Consider the following 17,489-nt stretch of genomic DNA (forward strand, 5'->3'; position numbering starts at 1 on the left):
CCTCCTAAGGTCCCTTCCAACCCTGATATTCTATGATTCTTTGATTTGAAAACTAACAACTCACTGGTCAATAATATCATGGTGAAATGTGTGTTGCTATGTAATATGTGAATTTATAACATAAGCTAAAATTATGACTGAGATGTCAGACAAGTTTGGGGAGGGGATAAATCTGTTTTTCAGAGACAGAGGACAAGCTAATGCCTATAGCCAGATGTCATCATAGCTGATTGGCAATCACTGGTCAAGTGGCCATTCTTCGGAAGTGAAGAGGGGCAGGAACAGATCGACCCATATTTTAGTAAGAAATACTGTGGAACTTCTTTCACCACAAGAATCCATGTCTCCATCCTCACAGAAGGAAGGAAATGTACCTAGGGGTAACCCTCAGGAAAATGCATTTCAAAGGGTAATGGACTATAAAAGTCAGAGACAAAAACACCCCAGAAATTCTCTCTTTTTCTCCCTATCTCCCTTTCACCTAAAATGACAGAGGAACCAGCCTTTGGACGGGGTTCTGATCTGAGAATTTGGTCAGTCCTGTTGCTGGGACTGTGTGATAAGGATTTTACTGAACCAAATCTGGTTTGTTTCATTTTAGTTACTAGAAAGTGTTTTATCTTTATTTCTCTTGTAATCATTTCTGATGTACTTGTACTCACTTAAAATCTCTCTCTTTGTAGTTAGATTTACTTGGATTAGTTTGGATTAAACTGAATTGTTTTGACAACTCCAATTAAAGTAGCAAACTATTGTATATTGACCCTTTACAGGGGCAACAGAACTTTAATATCCGCACTGTCCAGTAAAGGGCTGGACAGCACAGAACATATGTTTTTGGGAAATTTTGGGGCTGGCTGTGTGTTGGGGTCACCCTGCAGGTAGTAACCAAGGCTCCTGGAAGCCAGAGAGTGGCTGGTGTGTTGTTGATCAGAGCTTCTGGGCCAGCTTCTGGTAGCTATACACAGACACTGAAGGCATGATCTGCATGCTGTGTGCCTGTTTGTGAGTGGCCCACTTGGGATCTACAACAGCAAAATGAGGCACCAAAGCTGCAGGGCAAGTGGTGACAACCCCTCACTGGTCTGGATTGCACCCTGGAATATGATAGTATCAAAGGGTAATACAACAAAGATCCATTGTGAAAAGCTCTGTCAATATAGCTTGACCTCTTGACCTTTGATATGGAAACAAATAGCTTAGGTGTCTCTCAACATCCTTCGTTACTTGCAGATAAAAGGTCAAAGCCCTTCAGATATCTAGAGAATGCATCCATCTCTCTTCATCTGAGGTATGCAGTTTTTTTGGGGAAAAAATGGTAAATGGATTACCTGAGATATAAAACTCAGAAACTAATTTAGGAACGAATCTAGGGTGTGGTCATAACAAGACCTTTTCTTTACAGAAGGTAGCATGGGTGAGTCTGACTCTTCTGGTTGACATTATGGCTAGTAGAAATGCCCCTTTCACAGACAGATGCATGTGGCTGGAGGCTTAAAAGGGGGATTGGTGAGTGACGAAATAAAATTGAGGTACGAACTTCACCAATGGTGGAAAGGATCTGAGACTCCCCATCAGAAATCTAGTTGTAACAGGATGAGTAAATATTATATGGTTATCCACCGGAAAGTACTGATCGCTGCTAAATGCACTCGCAGGGAACTGAACATGAGACCCAAAGACTAAAGGGTAAGTAGATGCTCTAAGATAGCAGAGATACCAGCAAATTCTGGAGACAAGTTGCATTGGTAAGCCCAAGGGGAGAGAAACTTCCATTTTGCTAAGTAACGGCATCTTATAGACTCTTTTCTACCTTGGTTAAGCAGGGATTGCACCCTTTTAGAATGAGTGATCTCTTTCTGATGCCCATCTAAGTACCAGGCCCTGAGATGTAGCAGTTCCAAATTGAGGCAGTGAACCTGCCCATGTGCTGTGTTAGAAGGTGGGGCAACGTGAGGATTTTCATAGGTGGGTGAACTGAGAGCTTCAGCAGATCTTGTGCTACCAATGGGATGGAAAGGAAAGCATATACCAGGTGATTCTTCCATAACACCAGTAGAGTATCTCCCATCAAGTCCTTGCCCAGGGCTACTCTAAATAGAATCAAGGAAATTTTCTGTTCTCCCACAAGGCAAAAAGGTCACAGGTTGGCACTTCCCATTGGGCAAGATGTCATTGAGAACTGAATTATGACTCTTCCATTTGTGATTTGCAGAAATATGTCTTCTCAGGCAGTCCGCTAGGGCAGTGGCTTTCAACCTTCCCAGAATACTATATCCCTTTCAGGAGTCTAATTTGTCGTGTGTACTCCAAGTTTCACCTCACTTAAAAACTATTTGCTTACAAAATCAGACAGAAAAATACAGAAGTGTCACAGCACACTATTACTGAAAAATTGCTGACTCAAGTATATTTGAGCCTGTTTTTCACTTGTGAACCTTGTCTGAAGCCCAAACCCAGGCAGCAGGTCTGAAGCATGTAACTTAGCCTCACTGATCTCCCTGTGGTGTGTTACCCCAGGTAATTACCCTGCTTACCACTCCTTAATGCTGGCATTTGCGACACGCCCTAAACCCATCCCTCGACCCCGCCCCTGCAATCGCCAGGTTGAGAAACACTGTCTAAATGAGTTGAGTACTCCCTGGAAGATCTCTGAGTACCCCAGGGCTAAATGTACCCCTGGTTGAGAACCACTCCACTAGGGAGTTTTGCACCTCTGGTAAATATGCTGCTGATAGGGTTATGCCATGGCGGATGCACCATTTCCAGAGGGTGATTGCCTCTATGCACAGTGGGAGAGATCTCATTCCTCCATACTTGTTTGTTTAAAATACCATTGTCACTTTGATCTTCTTTGGATATCGGGGTTGGATGAGTGGGAGGAAGATGTCACAGGCTTGACAGACTATCTGGAGTTCTAGTAAATTGATATGCATTCTGGACTCCTGTAGAGGCCAGATGTCTTGTGCCATATGGTCACCCATGTGAGCATCCCAGCCCAAGAGGCTGTTAGTAACAGTAATTGCCTCAGGAATTAGTGTCCCGATCTAAACTATCTCTGGTTTTGTCCACTAGACAAGAGTGTCTAAAACTTTGGATGGTAGTGTCACTTTGCTGTTTATGTTGTCCTTCTCTGGTGAGTATATGGAGAGGCTTGTAGGCGGCAAAGATGAAGCCTGGTGAACAGTATCACATGTGTGGATGACATCATGTGACCAAGGAGGAAAAGGCAAGTTCTGTCTGAAATCCTGGATTTGATAGTGATAGTGATATGTATGAAATCGTGCATAACCTGAACCTTTTGAGAGGTAGCTAAGCTCTTGGTGTAGTTGAGTCTAATGTCACCCTTATAAAGTTTATGAATCTTATGGGGGTCAATGTGGATTTTCTGTGATTGACACAGACACCCAGAGAAGGCAGAAGGCTGAGTATTACATTGGTTGCTGCTGGATTTGCTCATAGGAACTGCCCATCAGAAGACAGTGGTCGAGGCAAGGCAAAACTGTAAATTCTTCTCTTCTCATCCACTATTGAAAAAAGCTTTGTAAAGATCCAGGGAGCTGTAGCTAGACCAAAGGAGAGGACTCTGAATTGGTAATGATCTGCACTGGAGAGGGACCTGAGGAACCTCCTATGGGCTATATGGATGTCTGTGTGAAAATATGCATCTTTGATATTGAGAGCCATGACCCAGGTGTCCTTTTCTAATGAGGGAATTATTGGTGCCAAGGATTTTGTGCAGAATTTTAATTTTCAAATGAGCCCATTCAGACTGCTTCCAACTGAGAATCAGCCTCCATCCCTCATTCTTCTTGGGGATGAAGAAGTAAGGCGAATAGAATCCCTTCCCTTGATGTTGAGCTGGAACCTTTTCTATGGCTTCCTTGAAGAGAAGGGAGTTCTAGAATAGAATATCCTCATGAGAGTGGTCCCTGAACAGGAACTGGGAAAGGGGTTTGTATGTACGAGGTATCAGACACTCGATTAGATAGCCACCACAAATAGTTTCTAATACCTATTTGTCTCTTAGGGATCTCTAGTTTTATGCAAATTGGGTAAGCTGGCCACTGAATACCAGAGGAGGGGAATGAGTACCATCAAAAGAAACTCTTCGCTTGGGGTTAGAGTGTGATGTGGCAGTGAATGTTTTACAGAGGCTGGGTTCTACGGTCTATAAACTTCCTGTCTCTTGTGTGATGGCTCCTGAGGACAGATCTTGGATGGTACTCTGCAGCTTTCTAGGGAAATCTGGGATTGTTACCACAAATATCTCCTCATAACAATGGCCATTATCAGAGGGAGTAGCCTTTGGGTGCTGTTGCTTGGACTGTTCTTTAGACACCTGCACCAGCAAAGAGTTAAGTGGTAGGTGAGAGGACAAAAAACTCTCCCCTTTGGGTGGAACAAGGCAATACTTCTTGGCCTTTTTAGGGGTGGGAGCACAAGAAGCAGAAGTGTGCTAAACTACTTTTACTGGGTCCATGATGGCCTTGTTGATGGAGAGGACAACTTGACTGGCTGTATAATATCTAGTAAACTGAGCTGAGGCTCCTGGACTTCCTCAAGCTGAATCTGTAGCTCTGGAACCACCCTGTGCATGAGCTTGTGTTATTGTTTAAAGTTGTCTGGAGGAGATGGAGTAACTCCCTCTCCAGTGAAGATGACAAGATTGCTGCCGGGATTGTTGGAACTGGTGCATCTGGCTCATTTTCCCCTTTTGAATATTCTGACAGGACCGGTTGCGGGTGTCTGGGCAATGGCAAATAGGACTCCTGCACTGATTCTTGGTATCTAGGGTAGGATTTTTGGTGTCTCCAATATTGACAGTAGGATGGATCAACTGGCAGAAGAGGACCCCATGGCATAGGATACCCCAGAACCCCAATCTTCTGGGACTCTTGTCTCATGCTACCTCTGCCTGATGCAGCAGAGACTCCTGCAGGGCCTCAGAATCATCAGAAGAGAAAACTTATCTCCAGTGGAACTGACAGTACCGATGGTAGTGCCTCAAGGTGGGATGGGAGAACAACTCTGCCTCACCAGAATTATCTTCCTCTGGTGTCCTGGAATAGAGATGGTACTGAAGGAAGGGGTGAATGCATATAGGGAAGAGCAAAGATGCTCTCTGGGGAGATGTAAGTCTCTGATTGCCCACTAGCAGAGCCATTGGAACTGGAGTCTCCCTGGTTACTGTGGTGGTTGGCTCCCTTCACGGCCATGTTGCTACTGGTACTACATCAGCTCTATAAGTGGATGAAAGCACCAAGAACTCTTTATTCTGACCCTCCACCATCAGAGCAGATGTTGGAACTGTCAGATCTGTACCTTTGTATACCTCTTTCTCCTGTCAAAAAGATTTACTTAGGCCTAAATCCTGAGCCTACGTGCATTGGCTCTCCTGACTTTGTTGGGGTCAGGGAGGGATCTTTTCTCTTTGAGACAGTTTTAGATGACGATAAGATCACTTATCCTTACGTCTATGGGAGTGCCATTTGCTCTCCTCTGAGCCCTTCTCCTTAGGCTTACCAGTCTTAGCCTCTGTTCCCGAGCTCATGCTCAGAGGGGTGCTGCCCTTTTGGTAAGACTGATGTATAGTGGGGGTTGCCCCTGGCTTGTATCTGATTGGGGCTTCATTGCCTTCTTTGTGAAAAATGCTTTTTGAGTCTCAGGTCCAGATCCTTACAAGTTCTGGGGGAAAAGAGCAGCAGATGCTGCACTTGGCAGAAATATGAGCCTCCCCCAGGCAGTAGAGGTAACATCAATGTTCATTGCTCGCTGAAAAGAAGTGAGGGCAGGAAACACAGTCTTTTAACTCCAGGACTCAGGGTGTAACTCCAGACTTCTTGGGGGGAGAAGTCCCCCAGAAGAGGGGGGAATGGAAGATAGTGTTTTCCCCCACTTTCTAACTATACTATGTATACTATACTATAAGAACTACTACAACTATTAAAACTAACTATATAAGATATCTTACAGCAACAATACAGTAAAAAAGGAACTGAGGACACCAAAACTTCCAATTGAGTCACACAGCGACAAGACAGAGCTGGAGAAGAGTCAGCCTGCACCACCTTTTATAACCCCAGTTTGGAACATGACGAGATCTATGGCACATGTGTGGGCCAATGGACACTGCCTGCAAAAAATTCTGGCCTTGTGCACATGTGTATGGCATATGTGGAATACACATAGGAACCACCATTCAAAGAAGAAACATTACTTATCACAAACACAGTGGAATCACGTATCCATGGTTTCTGACATCAAGTGCATCATATAATGAATATGTAAAGTAACAGGCCTTGGGCAAATAGCTTTGCTGAGAGAATTTCTTTGACATCAAAAGCAGTTTTACTGTTTTTTCATGAATGGCAGATAGCAGGTGCTCAGGGCTAGATTACAGCCTGTGAACACAATACAGTATATTGTTATTGTCTAGAAAATACATAATAGAATGTAGTAAGTGCAAAGCCTTATTGTTGGCTGTGATTGCCCAATAATCATTTGAAATTTAGAAAGCTGCCAGGTGGTGATTTATGCTGCACTGTGCATGTAACAGGAGGACCACGGTTGCCAGCTTGTTGGTCCTGACCAAATCCATTTCAGCCATTTGATGTTTGTCCTTTGGATGTGATTGAAATATTGCTTTGATTTCTCTGTGGGGATCCTCCCCTAGTTCACATTTTAAAACAAACTGTACCCAATCTGGTAGTGTACAGCCGTACACAATGTCTGTGTGCGGAGGAGGTAGAGAGGGACAGAGGGAAGCAGCAAGGGGATATTACGAATTTAGCTCTTCTTCTCCGGAAAATTAAGTGATGCAAGGAGGAGAGAAATGACCAGAACATAAAACAACAGCAAGGAAGTTGGAACACAAAATGCATGACTGGGGAAGAATAACTTCTCTGCAGTAGCACCAGCTGTGTTCTGCTGAGTGAACTTTGAGGCCTAGGACTGATTTATTTGAATTGAAGGTTCTGCCTTAGCGAATTCACTGACATCATGCTAACATTTAGGAAGAGAAAGGGGTTGGTAATAGGTGTTAGAAAACAATAGATGCATCCTGTGAAGGAAGTACAGTAGGAATACCAACTAATTAATGTATAGTTTGGAGTTAAGAGGGTGATACCATAGAAAAGGATATTAAATGCTGGTCAATTACATTAACTTACATGGATTTTGGTGGTGTGGATCAACTGGACAATGGTATCTGAGGTTCCAGTGAGCTTGCGGAGAAACATTACGGTGCAGCATTTGTTGGTATACAGGATACTGCTGAGGTTCAATTCTGTGAAACTCTCTGGATATTAATGGTCCTGGAAGGTCCTGGGGGTTAAACACAGATGTAAGTGGTAACGGAGGTTCTAACTGCCTGATTCCCATGACATCCCAAAGCTGAGAATCATATCCGGTGTCTACAGTTGGCAGGTCGAATGGTGCTCTGTTATTTGATGGCTGATGTGACTGTAAATTTTCTTGGCTTTTGTCATCAAGTGAATTCTGCAAAACATCAGAAAAACTTTTGTTTGATTTACAAGAGTCATGTCCAGTGTCAGGAGAATCAGTTGAAAGCTGAGATCTCAATAGCTTATTTGTTTTCTCCATAGCTAAAAGATGAGACTGAGGTGGGAGCATCCCAGACTCTGATTCAGTGGAAGCACAGGAAGGCACATCCTTTTCAGAATCCTGATATCTTATCCAAAGACTGCTGTCATAATCCTCCATCGCTTCGTCGTGCGGTTCAGGCTGATGATAGTTTGCAAGCTCTGAGGATTTACATAAATGTGACTGATCAGCCAAGGAATTTTGAGACATTTGAGTTGGATATGATCCTAAAGGTACCAAATTCTCCATATTTTCAACAGAAGGTTTCAAAGCCTCTTCTAGTGAATTTTCTGGAAATGGGGACAGGAATGCAGATTCATCAACTTCAACTGGTATGCTTCGACTCATGACAGTGCCTGAAAAGGGAAGAACAAACAATATAAAATTCTGGAGTCACTATAAAGACAAATTTATATCTTCAATGTTATGATTTGTGACCACAAAGTGAAACTTTAAAGACAGAATATGACACAGCAGTGATATGTTTTTAAAGACAGATCAACAGTAAGAATACATAACTGCTTGGCTGACTTTTGATGAAGAAATAAATGCATTGAGCAATAGCCTTGGACTAACCTGCAATGGAGGCCATTTCAAGTTTTTGTGAAGACTGTGGAAATATGAATCAACTTTCTTAATTTGGTGCCAGGATTTTCCAACAAACTGGAAAACAAGAAAAATTATTCCCATTGAAACAGTGCAGTACAGTTAAAAATCCAGAAATAACGACTTTGTATCAAAGATTAACCAGGAATGCTGATTAAAGCTCTGAGAATCACATTTCAGAAAACAGAGAAATTTAAGGGCATTTCTGGTACTTTGTGTTTGTTCCTGCTGAGTCTAGAAGGGCAGCCTGTCTTGTGTTATTTCCAGAGAGAAAGTTTAGGGTATTCTGATCTGAGGATTTGGTTCAGCTTGTTCCAGAGTTGGGACCAACTGAACGTTTTGGATCCAGACCTGATAATGAGGCCCCACCTTGCTGCCCATGATCTAAACTCTCCTTCTCAGCCAAACTAAAGAACTTTGAGTCCTGAGCCAAACTTAATGACGAAAGCCAGTCTCCAATTGCTGGTTCTTATTTCATCCAAAGTCATTCATCCATTTGGTTATTACATGGATACTGTTAACTCAAGTTACTGGGAGTTTACAGACATTTTGAAAAGTTTGTTGTTCTTTAAGGTTCCCTTTTTCTGATGATGTAATAACCTAGGGGGGAGGGATAGCTCAGTGGTTTGAGCATTGGCCTGCTAAACCCAGGGTTGTGAGTTCAATCCTTGAGGGGGCCATTTAGGGAAGTGGGGATTGGTCCTGCTTTGAGCAGGGGGTTGGACTAGATGATCTCCTGAGGTCCCTTCCAACCCTAATAATCTGTGATTGAATGGTACAGGTTATATGGAATTTCAGATGCCCTTCCAGAATTCAGTAGGGATCCAAATCGTAAGTCATCATTTACGGTGTTGCCAGTAAAACTGTTCCAGCCAAATTACTCTCATAATGTTTTAATATAGCATTGTTATTACAGTAGCATTACAGTAGCAGCCAGGTCCAAGGCATGCATTATAACTATACCAACTTTGGGGAATTAGAACTACCTGCCCCATTACACAACTACATAAAACATTCTTTCTGTGCTCAACCTAAAGTTATCTGAAAAAAGTACCGATTCCTGGATAGCATGACCACTCTCAATTGGCCTCTGATATTTCACAGTGGGCCTCAATAGGCTCTCTTTGAAATTACAATGTAAATGAGAAGTTAGATGAAGCTATGTAAGCCAACACCTTATAAAAGGCTGCAACAGTCAACAACCTGATAGATAATAGGCTGTTATGGGCAAATTCTATATACAGTTCTGGCACCCTCAGGGCTTCCAGCGGATAGGGTGAGGAAATTGGGTGATATGAACCACCTCCTTTACAGTTTTACTTCTGTCCTTTTGGAAGAAGCCAGAAACCAAACTAGGACAATCAATAAAGGTGAATGGGACAAAAACTCATAGCAAAGCAAATGGCAACATCTGCCAACAACGGAATTTGCTTTAAAGCCTTAATAATCATAAGCATGTAGTATTAAAGAGTTTCTAGTAAACCAAGAAGAAATGTACTTCAGTTACAATATCCAGTAAAAAGTACATAAAGAGTATGTTCCAATGAACAAAGAATTTAAAACAGTCAAGCAAGATCATTGAGAAATATCATGTCCTGTGTCTGACTGAAAAATGTCTCAACTCCATTCTGGTTTCAATAGTTCTTTCTCCAAAAATGTGTACCTTTAATTTGAAGAAGTAAAAACATGCTCTTTATGGTTAATTCTTGGTCAAACTGTGGAAGAGCAATTGTCAATTCCAGTTCATCTGCTCTAAAAATGTCCCCCCAAGTCTTGTTCTTTTGCAGTAGCATAAAGGAAATAGTACAATGTAAAAATTGAAACAAATCCAATTTGACTTTCCTCAGAGGAAAATCGTTGCGAAAGGGATGTACACGTAGCAAGAGTTCTGGCAGATTTCAGCTCTTTTAACTTCCACATCTTCAAACTCAACCACTTCAGAGAGTATATGTAGCTTATTAAGGTGGTAGGCGCTAATGTGATAAAAATCACCAAAATCTTCACAAGGCAGAGCCACAAGGAAGATCCAAAGATGGAGATTTTAGGCCAGATCCTTGAGTGCTTTGTGGCCAGTGTGTAATACTTCTGCATTACATAGGCCAAACGCTACTTGTACCTTCCATGTTGATCAGTTCTCTGTAACTATGATCCTGAAGCAGCACAGAGCCAGTGACATGACACATATGTCACACAGCAAAACCAGCTCTGGCACAGTGAGGTTTCAGGTTGTGCTTCTCTGAAAAGGGGATGTGGCCAGGCAAAATTATTCTCCACAACTCCGAGGCTGTACATCTATAGAAAGGATTTCTCCAAAGTGTAACTTCAGGTTTTTCTACAGAGGGTAATTTACCACCATAGTTACATATATAGTTTAGAATTATACCAGTATAACTATGCTGGTAAATTTCCCAATGTAGACAGTCCCTCAGAGCAGTTATTGGGAAGCTCTAACACACAGCACATGTAGCTGCTTTGTCAGATATTCAGACACAGGCCAGAGAACAAAGTGCAGTACTAACTAGACTCCTTTGTATTGCAGGCATCCATGCTTGAAATCCTGACAGTAAGCTCACTAACATCATACAGTTTTCCTGTGGTTTGTATCCTTTTCCCTTAAGCCATAAACATGATTTCCACTTTTAGCTGAGTCAGTGTCCTGTGACAGTAATAATGCATGTGACTCTAAAAGGAAAACCTTGAGCTCTCACAGTTGGCACTGGATTAAGATAAGGACTTGCTTTACTCTGTTCTTTGCAATAGCAATGATGTGATAGTTGCCTGGGAAAGTTAGTTATATCAATGGCACTCTACCTTTCCAGACTACTGTACCCCTTTCAGGAGTCTGATTTGTCTTGTGTACCCTCAAGTTTCATCTCACTTAAAAACTACTTGCTTACAAAAATCAGACAAAAATACAAAAGTGTCACCGCACTCTATTACTGAAAAATTGCTTACTTTATTTTTACCATATAATTATAAAATAAATCAATTGCACTATAAATATTCTGCTTACATTTCAGTGTATAGTATAGAGAGCAGTATAGACAAGTCATTATCTGTATGAAATTTTAGTTTGTACTGACTTTGCTAGTGCTTTTTATGTAGCCTGTTCTAAAACTAGGCAAATATCTAGATGAGTTGATCCACCCCCCTGGAAGATCTCTGCACACTCCCAGGGGTATGTGTATTCCTGATTGAGAACCTTGGGGTTATATCACTGCCCCCATTATTCTTGCACTGCGGTCAGATGACTCTTCTGGAAAGATGGGTTAAGGCCAGATTTAACAAAGGTATTCACACACCTAATGCTGCAGATAGGTCCCTAGTGATATTTACAGAAGTACCTAAGTAGGCTAGGTGCCAACTTGAAAGAAATTGCTTGTATGCATATTTAGGCATCTAAATACCTTTGTAAATCTGGCTACAATGGTCACCGGCCATGGCATGCTTGCGCATACTCGCTTTGTGACTGGGGATTTAGTTGGGATGTGTATGATTTGTGGGCAACTTTGAACCAATCCCCAAGTGAAGAAACGACCTGCGTAATGGCATACTTCTCACATGGGTGAAAGCCAGATTAAGGGGCCATAAGGGACATCTCTAGACTTTATTCACATTACCAACTCTCCTCTCACCATTGAATAGCATCTAATCTTTCATAAGAAGTTCCCCTTGGTATCCATCTTGGATCATAAAGGGCAAATTAATCTGTGGTGTAAATGGGCATAACTCCATTGGCTTTGTAAATCATAGTGACTTAACACCATTATTATCTGCAATTATCAAACATCTGAACATGGCAAATTACAGAAACAAATTCATCATGGCTGAATCTGTCTGTTGTCTCTTTGATATGCTTGCTTCAGTGACCATCAAAACACCAGAAAACCACTCCAGTTGGAAAGTCTGTCTTCAACAGCCATCAGTCTAACACCAACACTGATAACATGACCGGCCAAGTGAGGAAGTGACCTGTTGGGAAGAATCAAGCATCTGATTCAAGGCCCACTAGATATATAGGCCATTTTCAGTGTGAGCATTCAAGGAGCTGGGGGTAATATAAAATCTCAAGGGAATATTTGAAACACCTTAGTAATTTACTAAGTTACATCCAACCGAAATACCCCTTGCTACATACTAAAACCAGTTACCTCCTGTCTCATCCTCGGTGGACATGACAACAGAAATGCTCTCTCCTTTCCTATGGTATGTCTGTTTTTACACCACACTCATCACCATAGTGTCTGTGTGCCTAGAATCTTAATCCCTCAGGTTCTGTGGCTCTGGCTGATGTATAGAGGTGCAGTTTTGGCTACCCTGTGTCAGAGGAGGTGAATTAAACCCATTGTATGCAATGTTTGAGAAATCCACCTTCTCTGGCCCATTTATTGGGCACTGAGATTGGAAATTTTCTTTAGGGCTTGGTTTATATGCCACTGGGTATCATTATTTCTAATCCTAAGGATAGTTATGCACTGGCATAGGTTACTTAGGGATGTTGTGGAATCTCCATCACTGGAGGTTTTTAAGAACAGGTTGGACAAACACCTGTCAGGGAGGGTCTAGGTATACTTGGTCCTGTCTTAGTGCAAGGAGCTGGACTAGATGACCTCTCAAGGTCCCTTCCAGCCCTACATTTTTATGATTCTATCGTCCTCTCTCAGTGGTTTTGGTGGGAGAAAGCAGCTTTAAATTGCAGAAGCCCTGTGCAAGAGGCTACCCAAGGGATAAGTGAAAACATTGCATGCCAGGAAACCCTATCCACTTCTGGGATGATGCTGGCAGCAGGCTCAGTCCGAATTTTGGTGGAAAAAAAACCCACATGTGGTTTGCAATGTTGATGTTTCAGTAAGTAACATTCTTCCTTCCAAGTCTATACTGAACCAGTGCTTCAGTATGATGTTACTATTCTGCTGGAAGTCCCAGCTTTTAGAAAAGATGTAAAACTGAGGCCTTGATCCTGTTGCTATATTCTCATGCTGTAGATTTTCATGCAATTTCTCTTGACATTTTTCTATTTAACATATGCTGAAAATAGAGCACAAGACAGACAACTTACTTGAGCCCATGTTGTCAAGAACTGAGATAAAGGAGTCCTTCAGCATATCAAAACACCCTTAGCAAACCATGATCTGATTCCTCTTCTAGTACTGAGACAAATTGGAGAATGTAGTTTATGGCCCAATTCCATCCTCAAATATATAGAACTATTTTAGTTGGTATTTTCATATTGCCGGAAAGCTCCAAGAATTTAGTATTCCCCCATGATTTAAGGTGCCCATATGCCCTGTTTTGGCCAGGACAGTCCCCTTTTTAAGCTCTATATCGGATGTCATGACTTTTTTTTTTGGCAAAACTGGGCATTTGTCCCATTTGCTCTTGATTGAGGGCTATGGAGGAACATTCAGGCAAGAGCAAATGGGACAAATGTCCAGTTTTGCCAAAAAAAAAAAAAAAAAAAAAGAAAAAAAAAAAAAAAAAAAAAAAAAAAAAAAAAAGTCATGATGTCCAGGACATTGGCTTGGGCAAACAGCGATACCAGGGAGCTTGGGCCATACCCACATGGCAGGGCCTGGGTCAGCCTGTGAGCACTGACCATCTCTTACCCTGTGTCCCATTTTTAGTTTAGGGAACTATGGTCACTCTACCATGGCTATACTGAAGATTACTGATAACCAACTTGAATTTTTGCATTGACTCCTGCAAATCATAAAGTGAGGCCTTTAATAAAGGGAATTAACATTCTAGCAGCAAATTTTGTAAAAATAAATGGAAAAAAAAATCCCATTAACAGTCTGTGTCTCCTCTTGTTCCTTCCTCGCCCCATACTCAAAGTTTTGTAACATGGATTAATTAAATAAATAGCCTTGGAGAGTTGGTCTTAAGTGAGCTGATAGACAGTGGCTCAGGCTCTTGTGACCAAACTCTTCCAGGCGGCCCTTGCAACAGTTCCCAGACTGAGAGAAGTTCTTCCATTTCTCCTGCCAGATAAACTGAAAACATCAGAGCCAAGGGAGTGCTGACTGTGCTGTTGAAACAGTCCTGGACAGCACAATGTTCACAATAAAACAACTGCATCATATGCTTGTTCTGGACACAGTTTGCTTTGGATGTCTCTGGCGGGAGTTCCAGGGGAGAAAGTGAGCAGACACTCACTTTTCCAGGTCAATAGATCTAGGCCTTAGGTCCGGAATTCAATAGCAGGGCCAAACGCCCTTAACAGTCAAGAGAGTTTGTAGCTGGGGGTCAGCTTCAGACCCAACTTTACAGTTTAAGGATTTCATAATCAACCAAAAAGCATTCCATATATTTTCCAGTTTGAAGGTCAAGATTCACATCCCCACAGAATACCTCCACCTGCCTGGTTTTGATTAGACAACTTCTGACAAGGGAGAGGAAGGAATCTGCAGAAAAAGAAGGTGCTTGTGCTCTCATCCTTTTTCAGAGAGCCTTGAAGGTTGAAGAGCAATTTGATTAAAGTCATATGTTTGTGTGTTAATCAATAGAAGAGGGTATGTTAGGACAAGGGAAAAACCTCTTCTGGTCTGATATGCAATACATAAATAAAGGGCTGGAAGTTACACTCATCTGGAAAGGTTTGGATGTACATTAACTTATGCTTTAGCCAGGCGCAAGAGGGCTGGACAGGAAAGATAGTGCAGTGATTATGATGTTAGCCTGGGAGTCAAAAGACTGGGATTCTTTTCCCTGATCCACAACACATTTCCTTTGTGACTTTGAGTAAGTCTCACTCCCTACGTTCCCCATCCATAAAATGGGGATAACTGTATTTCCTAACTCATATGATGTTGAGAGGATAAATACATTAAGCCTCTGAGGTGCTCAGACACTATGGGAATGGGGCCATATAAGGCTAAATAAAGAAGTGAAATGCTACAGCTTGCTCTGTAGAAAGATTGGACACAACCTTCCTAAAACTAAGTGAAGTCAGGCCCAAAACTTTTCAGCAGAGTGCAGTGCTGCAAACAGGGGAGCCATTTGGGACCTATGACCAGGGTCAAAGAACAAAAACAAATTGATTGCAGCTCCCACTGGCTGTGGTTTGCCGTTGCAGGCCAATAGGGGCTGCGGGAAGTGGCAGCCAGCACATCCCTTGGCCCGTGCTGCTTCCCGCAGCCCCCATTGGCCAGTGGGAGGTGTGATCAGCCGAACCCGCAGACACTGCAGGTAAACAAACCGTCCTGGCCAGCCAGTGAATTTTTCTGATGGGCTGCGTGCCAAAGGTTGCCGATCCCTGGTCTAAAACAACAACTACATTATTTAAAATGCTAGTTAATGTTGCTAAATGACAACAACGGGCTTGCATATCACATCAGTAACAAAAAGCAAGCTTTTGAAAACAAGGAAATGAATAGTTAACATTATAATTCCTGAACTGTCCACAAAATAAACACACACATGCATATGAACTATAATAAATGCAGCCTGCACTAGATCTGGCCCCTTGAGCATGCTAAGCCATATTTTATCAAAACATAACCATAACTTTGACCACTGAATTACTGATTTTAATGTAATTGTGTTTTCTTTATTTCAGTGGCAAAAGATTTGCTTTTATGAGATGCTTCTAAGTGGAATACATTCTCAGCTAACACAGGGCTAGATTGGTACCCTTTAGGCACATCCCAGAAGTTGCAGCTGTAAGGCACAGTATTTGGGTAAGGTTTACTGTTCTCACTAACCAGCAAGAGTTGCCAAACCGAGTATTCTGAAAGCGATGTTAACATATCAGGTATATAGCTGATTTTTTCAAATTCATATCAGATCAGTTGCAATCTGTTCTGATATTAACATCAGGTTGGAAGTGTTTTATCTTAGTCTATAATCCTATGTCTTCATTCATTTTCCATAATGATTTGCTCTTCAGCCTTTTAGGCAATTCCTAGAATACTGGGAAACAACCCCTCATTATGGCCGAGTAGGCAGTGAGACGTGGGCCTGTGTGGCAGGCAGTGCAAAACCGCTGTCTCAACAATTCCCCTGGAAGCTCCTGAGGAGCACAGCTGTACCACCACTCAGAAGAATGCAGGCTCACTGGCTGACCCCTGAGTGGGGGGCACAGCGGGGTAGAGGTGAAAGTTCCTTGCAAGTTACCTACCAGTGGCACACCCATGCAATGGCCAGCCAGGATCAGGCCCGTCGCTGGCATTTTTCAGACATCTATATAAATGCGTAGGCCCTTAGGAGGACATAGAAACACTGCGTATGTCATCCATTTCCAGAATGTTTACTCACAGAGAGTCCTGCTCCAAATCTGTAAAGCGAAGCAGCTGAAGCACAGTGAGCTCTTTGCCAAACTCACTGTTTGCTAACTGTTTGCTAAAATGGGCAAAATAAAAAGGAGAGTAGAGCCCAGAAAGAAGAGAAGAGACAGAAAAACAAGAGGCAAAGTGGGTCAGTGCTTAGTAACAAACAGTATTTGTGACAGGGAGTGGCAGTATCTTTAAGAGCTCTTACCTTGGGGCTAGCAGGACTGGACGCTGGACTGACCAAGGGTAGAGGGCGACTGTTGGGCTTTCTCCTGCACACTCTTTTCCTGTGGATCTCTGGTTTTCTTTTCTCCCTTTATGCTCCCCTTTCTCTTTCTCTCTCTTTCTCTTTCAGGTAAGTTGCAGAACAGGCTCTGCAGCAGGAAGTAGAACTTGTATGCAAATCACAAATCAGAAGTGAAAAACGTCAGTCTGAAAATCTCTGAGGGGGAGTGAATCAGTAACAGAGGAAAACTACTTTGAAGTTAAAAAGTCCCTTGAAATGTTTTTGTCCTTACAAGTCAAGCTGCTGTTTAACCCGCACAGATAAGTAACTGCAGGGGAAACCCAGCATGATTTTCAAGCATAATATTCATGAATGGAAGAAGTGTCTGATTTTTTTTTCAAATACTAGAATGTATATTGTCAGCGCCAACAGCTCAAAAATCATGAGTTGGACCACCAAAAATCATGAGATTGTCTTACAAACCATGTGATTTAAAACAGGTTATTTTTATCTGTGTTCTGGTTCTTGAGTCTTGAAGGTTACACTCAAGTAACATTTTCAAACTTTTTTCCACAATCACGTCTAGGAACATTTGTTGTAAGAAATTAAAGTTAAGATTCTCATGTAGTGACAGAACTCCAGCAGCTGGGACTTTAATTAAAATATCAAACATGGCAAGAGTTGGCAACCTTGCATAGATATTAGAAGCACTTCTGGTATCATCCAGCTTGTATTCTTGCCAGTCAGGATTTTCTCCACAGTATATTCTCTAGTGCTTTCTC

The 17,489-nt window shown here is 42.1% G+C and overlaps 1 protein-coding gene across 2 annotated transcripts in view; it reads right to left on the reverse strand.

Moving 5' to 3' along the window:
• TRAF3IP2 (TRAF3 interacting protein 2) overlaps nt 1-16,829 on the reverse strand; it is a 41,072-nt gene extending 24,243 nt beyond the window's left edge. Inside the window, exons 1-3 of one of the 2 annotated variants that reach the window (XM_032772608.2) lie at nt 16,690-16,829; nt 8,182-8,268; nt 7,173-7,961 (exon numbers count right to left, since the gene is read on the reverse strand). In XM_032772608.2, coding sequence (XP_032628499.1) covers nt 7,173-7,961; nt 8,182-8,197 — 805 coding nt within the window. In that variant the 5' untranslated portion in view covers nt 8,198-8,268; nt 16,690-16,829. The remainder of the gene's footprint in view (nt 1-7,172; nt 7,962-8,181; nt 8,269-16,689) is intronic. The other variant, XM_032772609.2, reaches the window with a different exon arrangement.
• Nucleotides 16,830-17,489: the final 660 nt, after the last annotated feature.

Source organism: Chelonoidis abingdonii, chromosome 3 (assembly GCF_003597395.2).
Source record: "Chelonoidis abingdonii isolate Lonesome George chromosome 3, CheloAbing_2.0, whole genome shotgun sequence".
Taxonomy (NCBI): domain Eukaryota; kingdom Metazoa; phylum Chordata; order Testudines; family Testudinidae; genus Chelonoidis; species Chelonoidis abingdonii.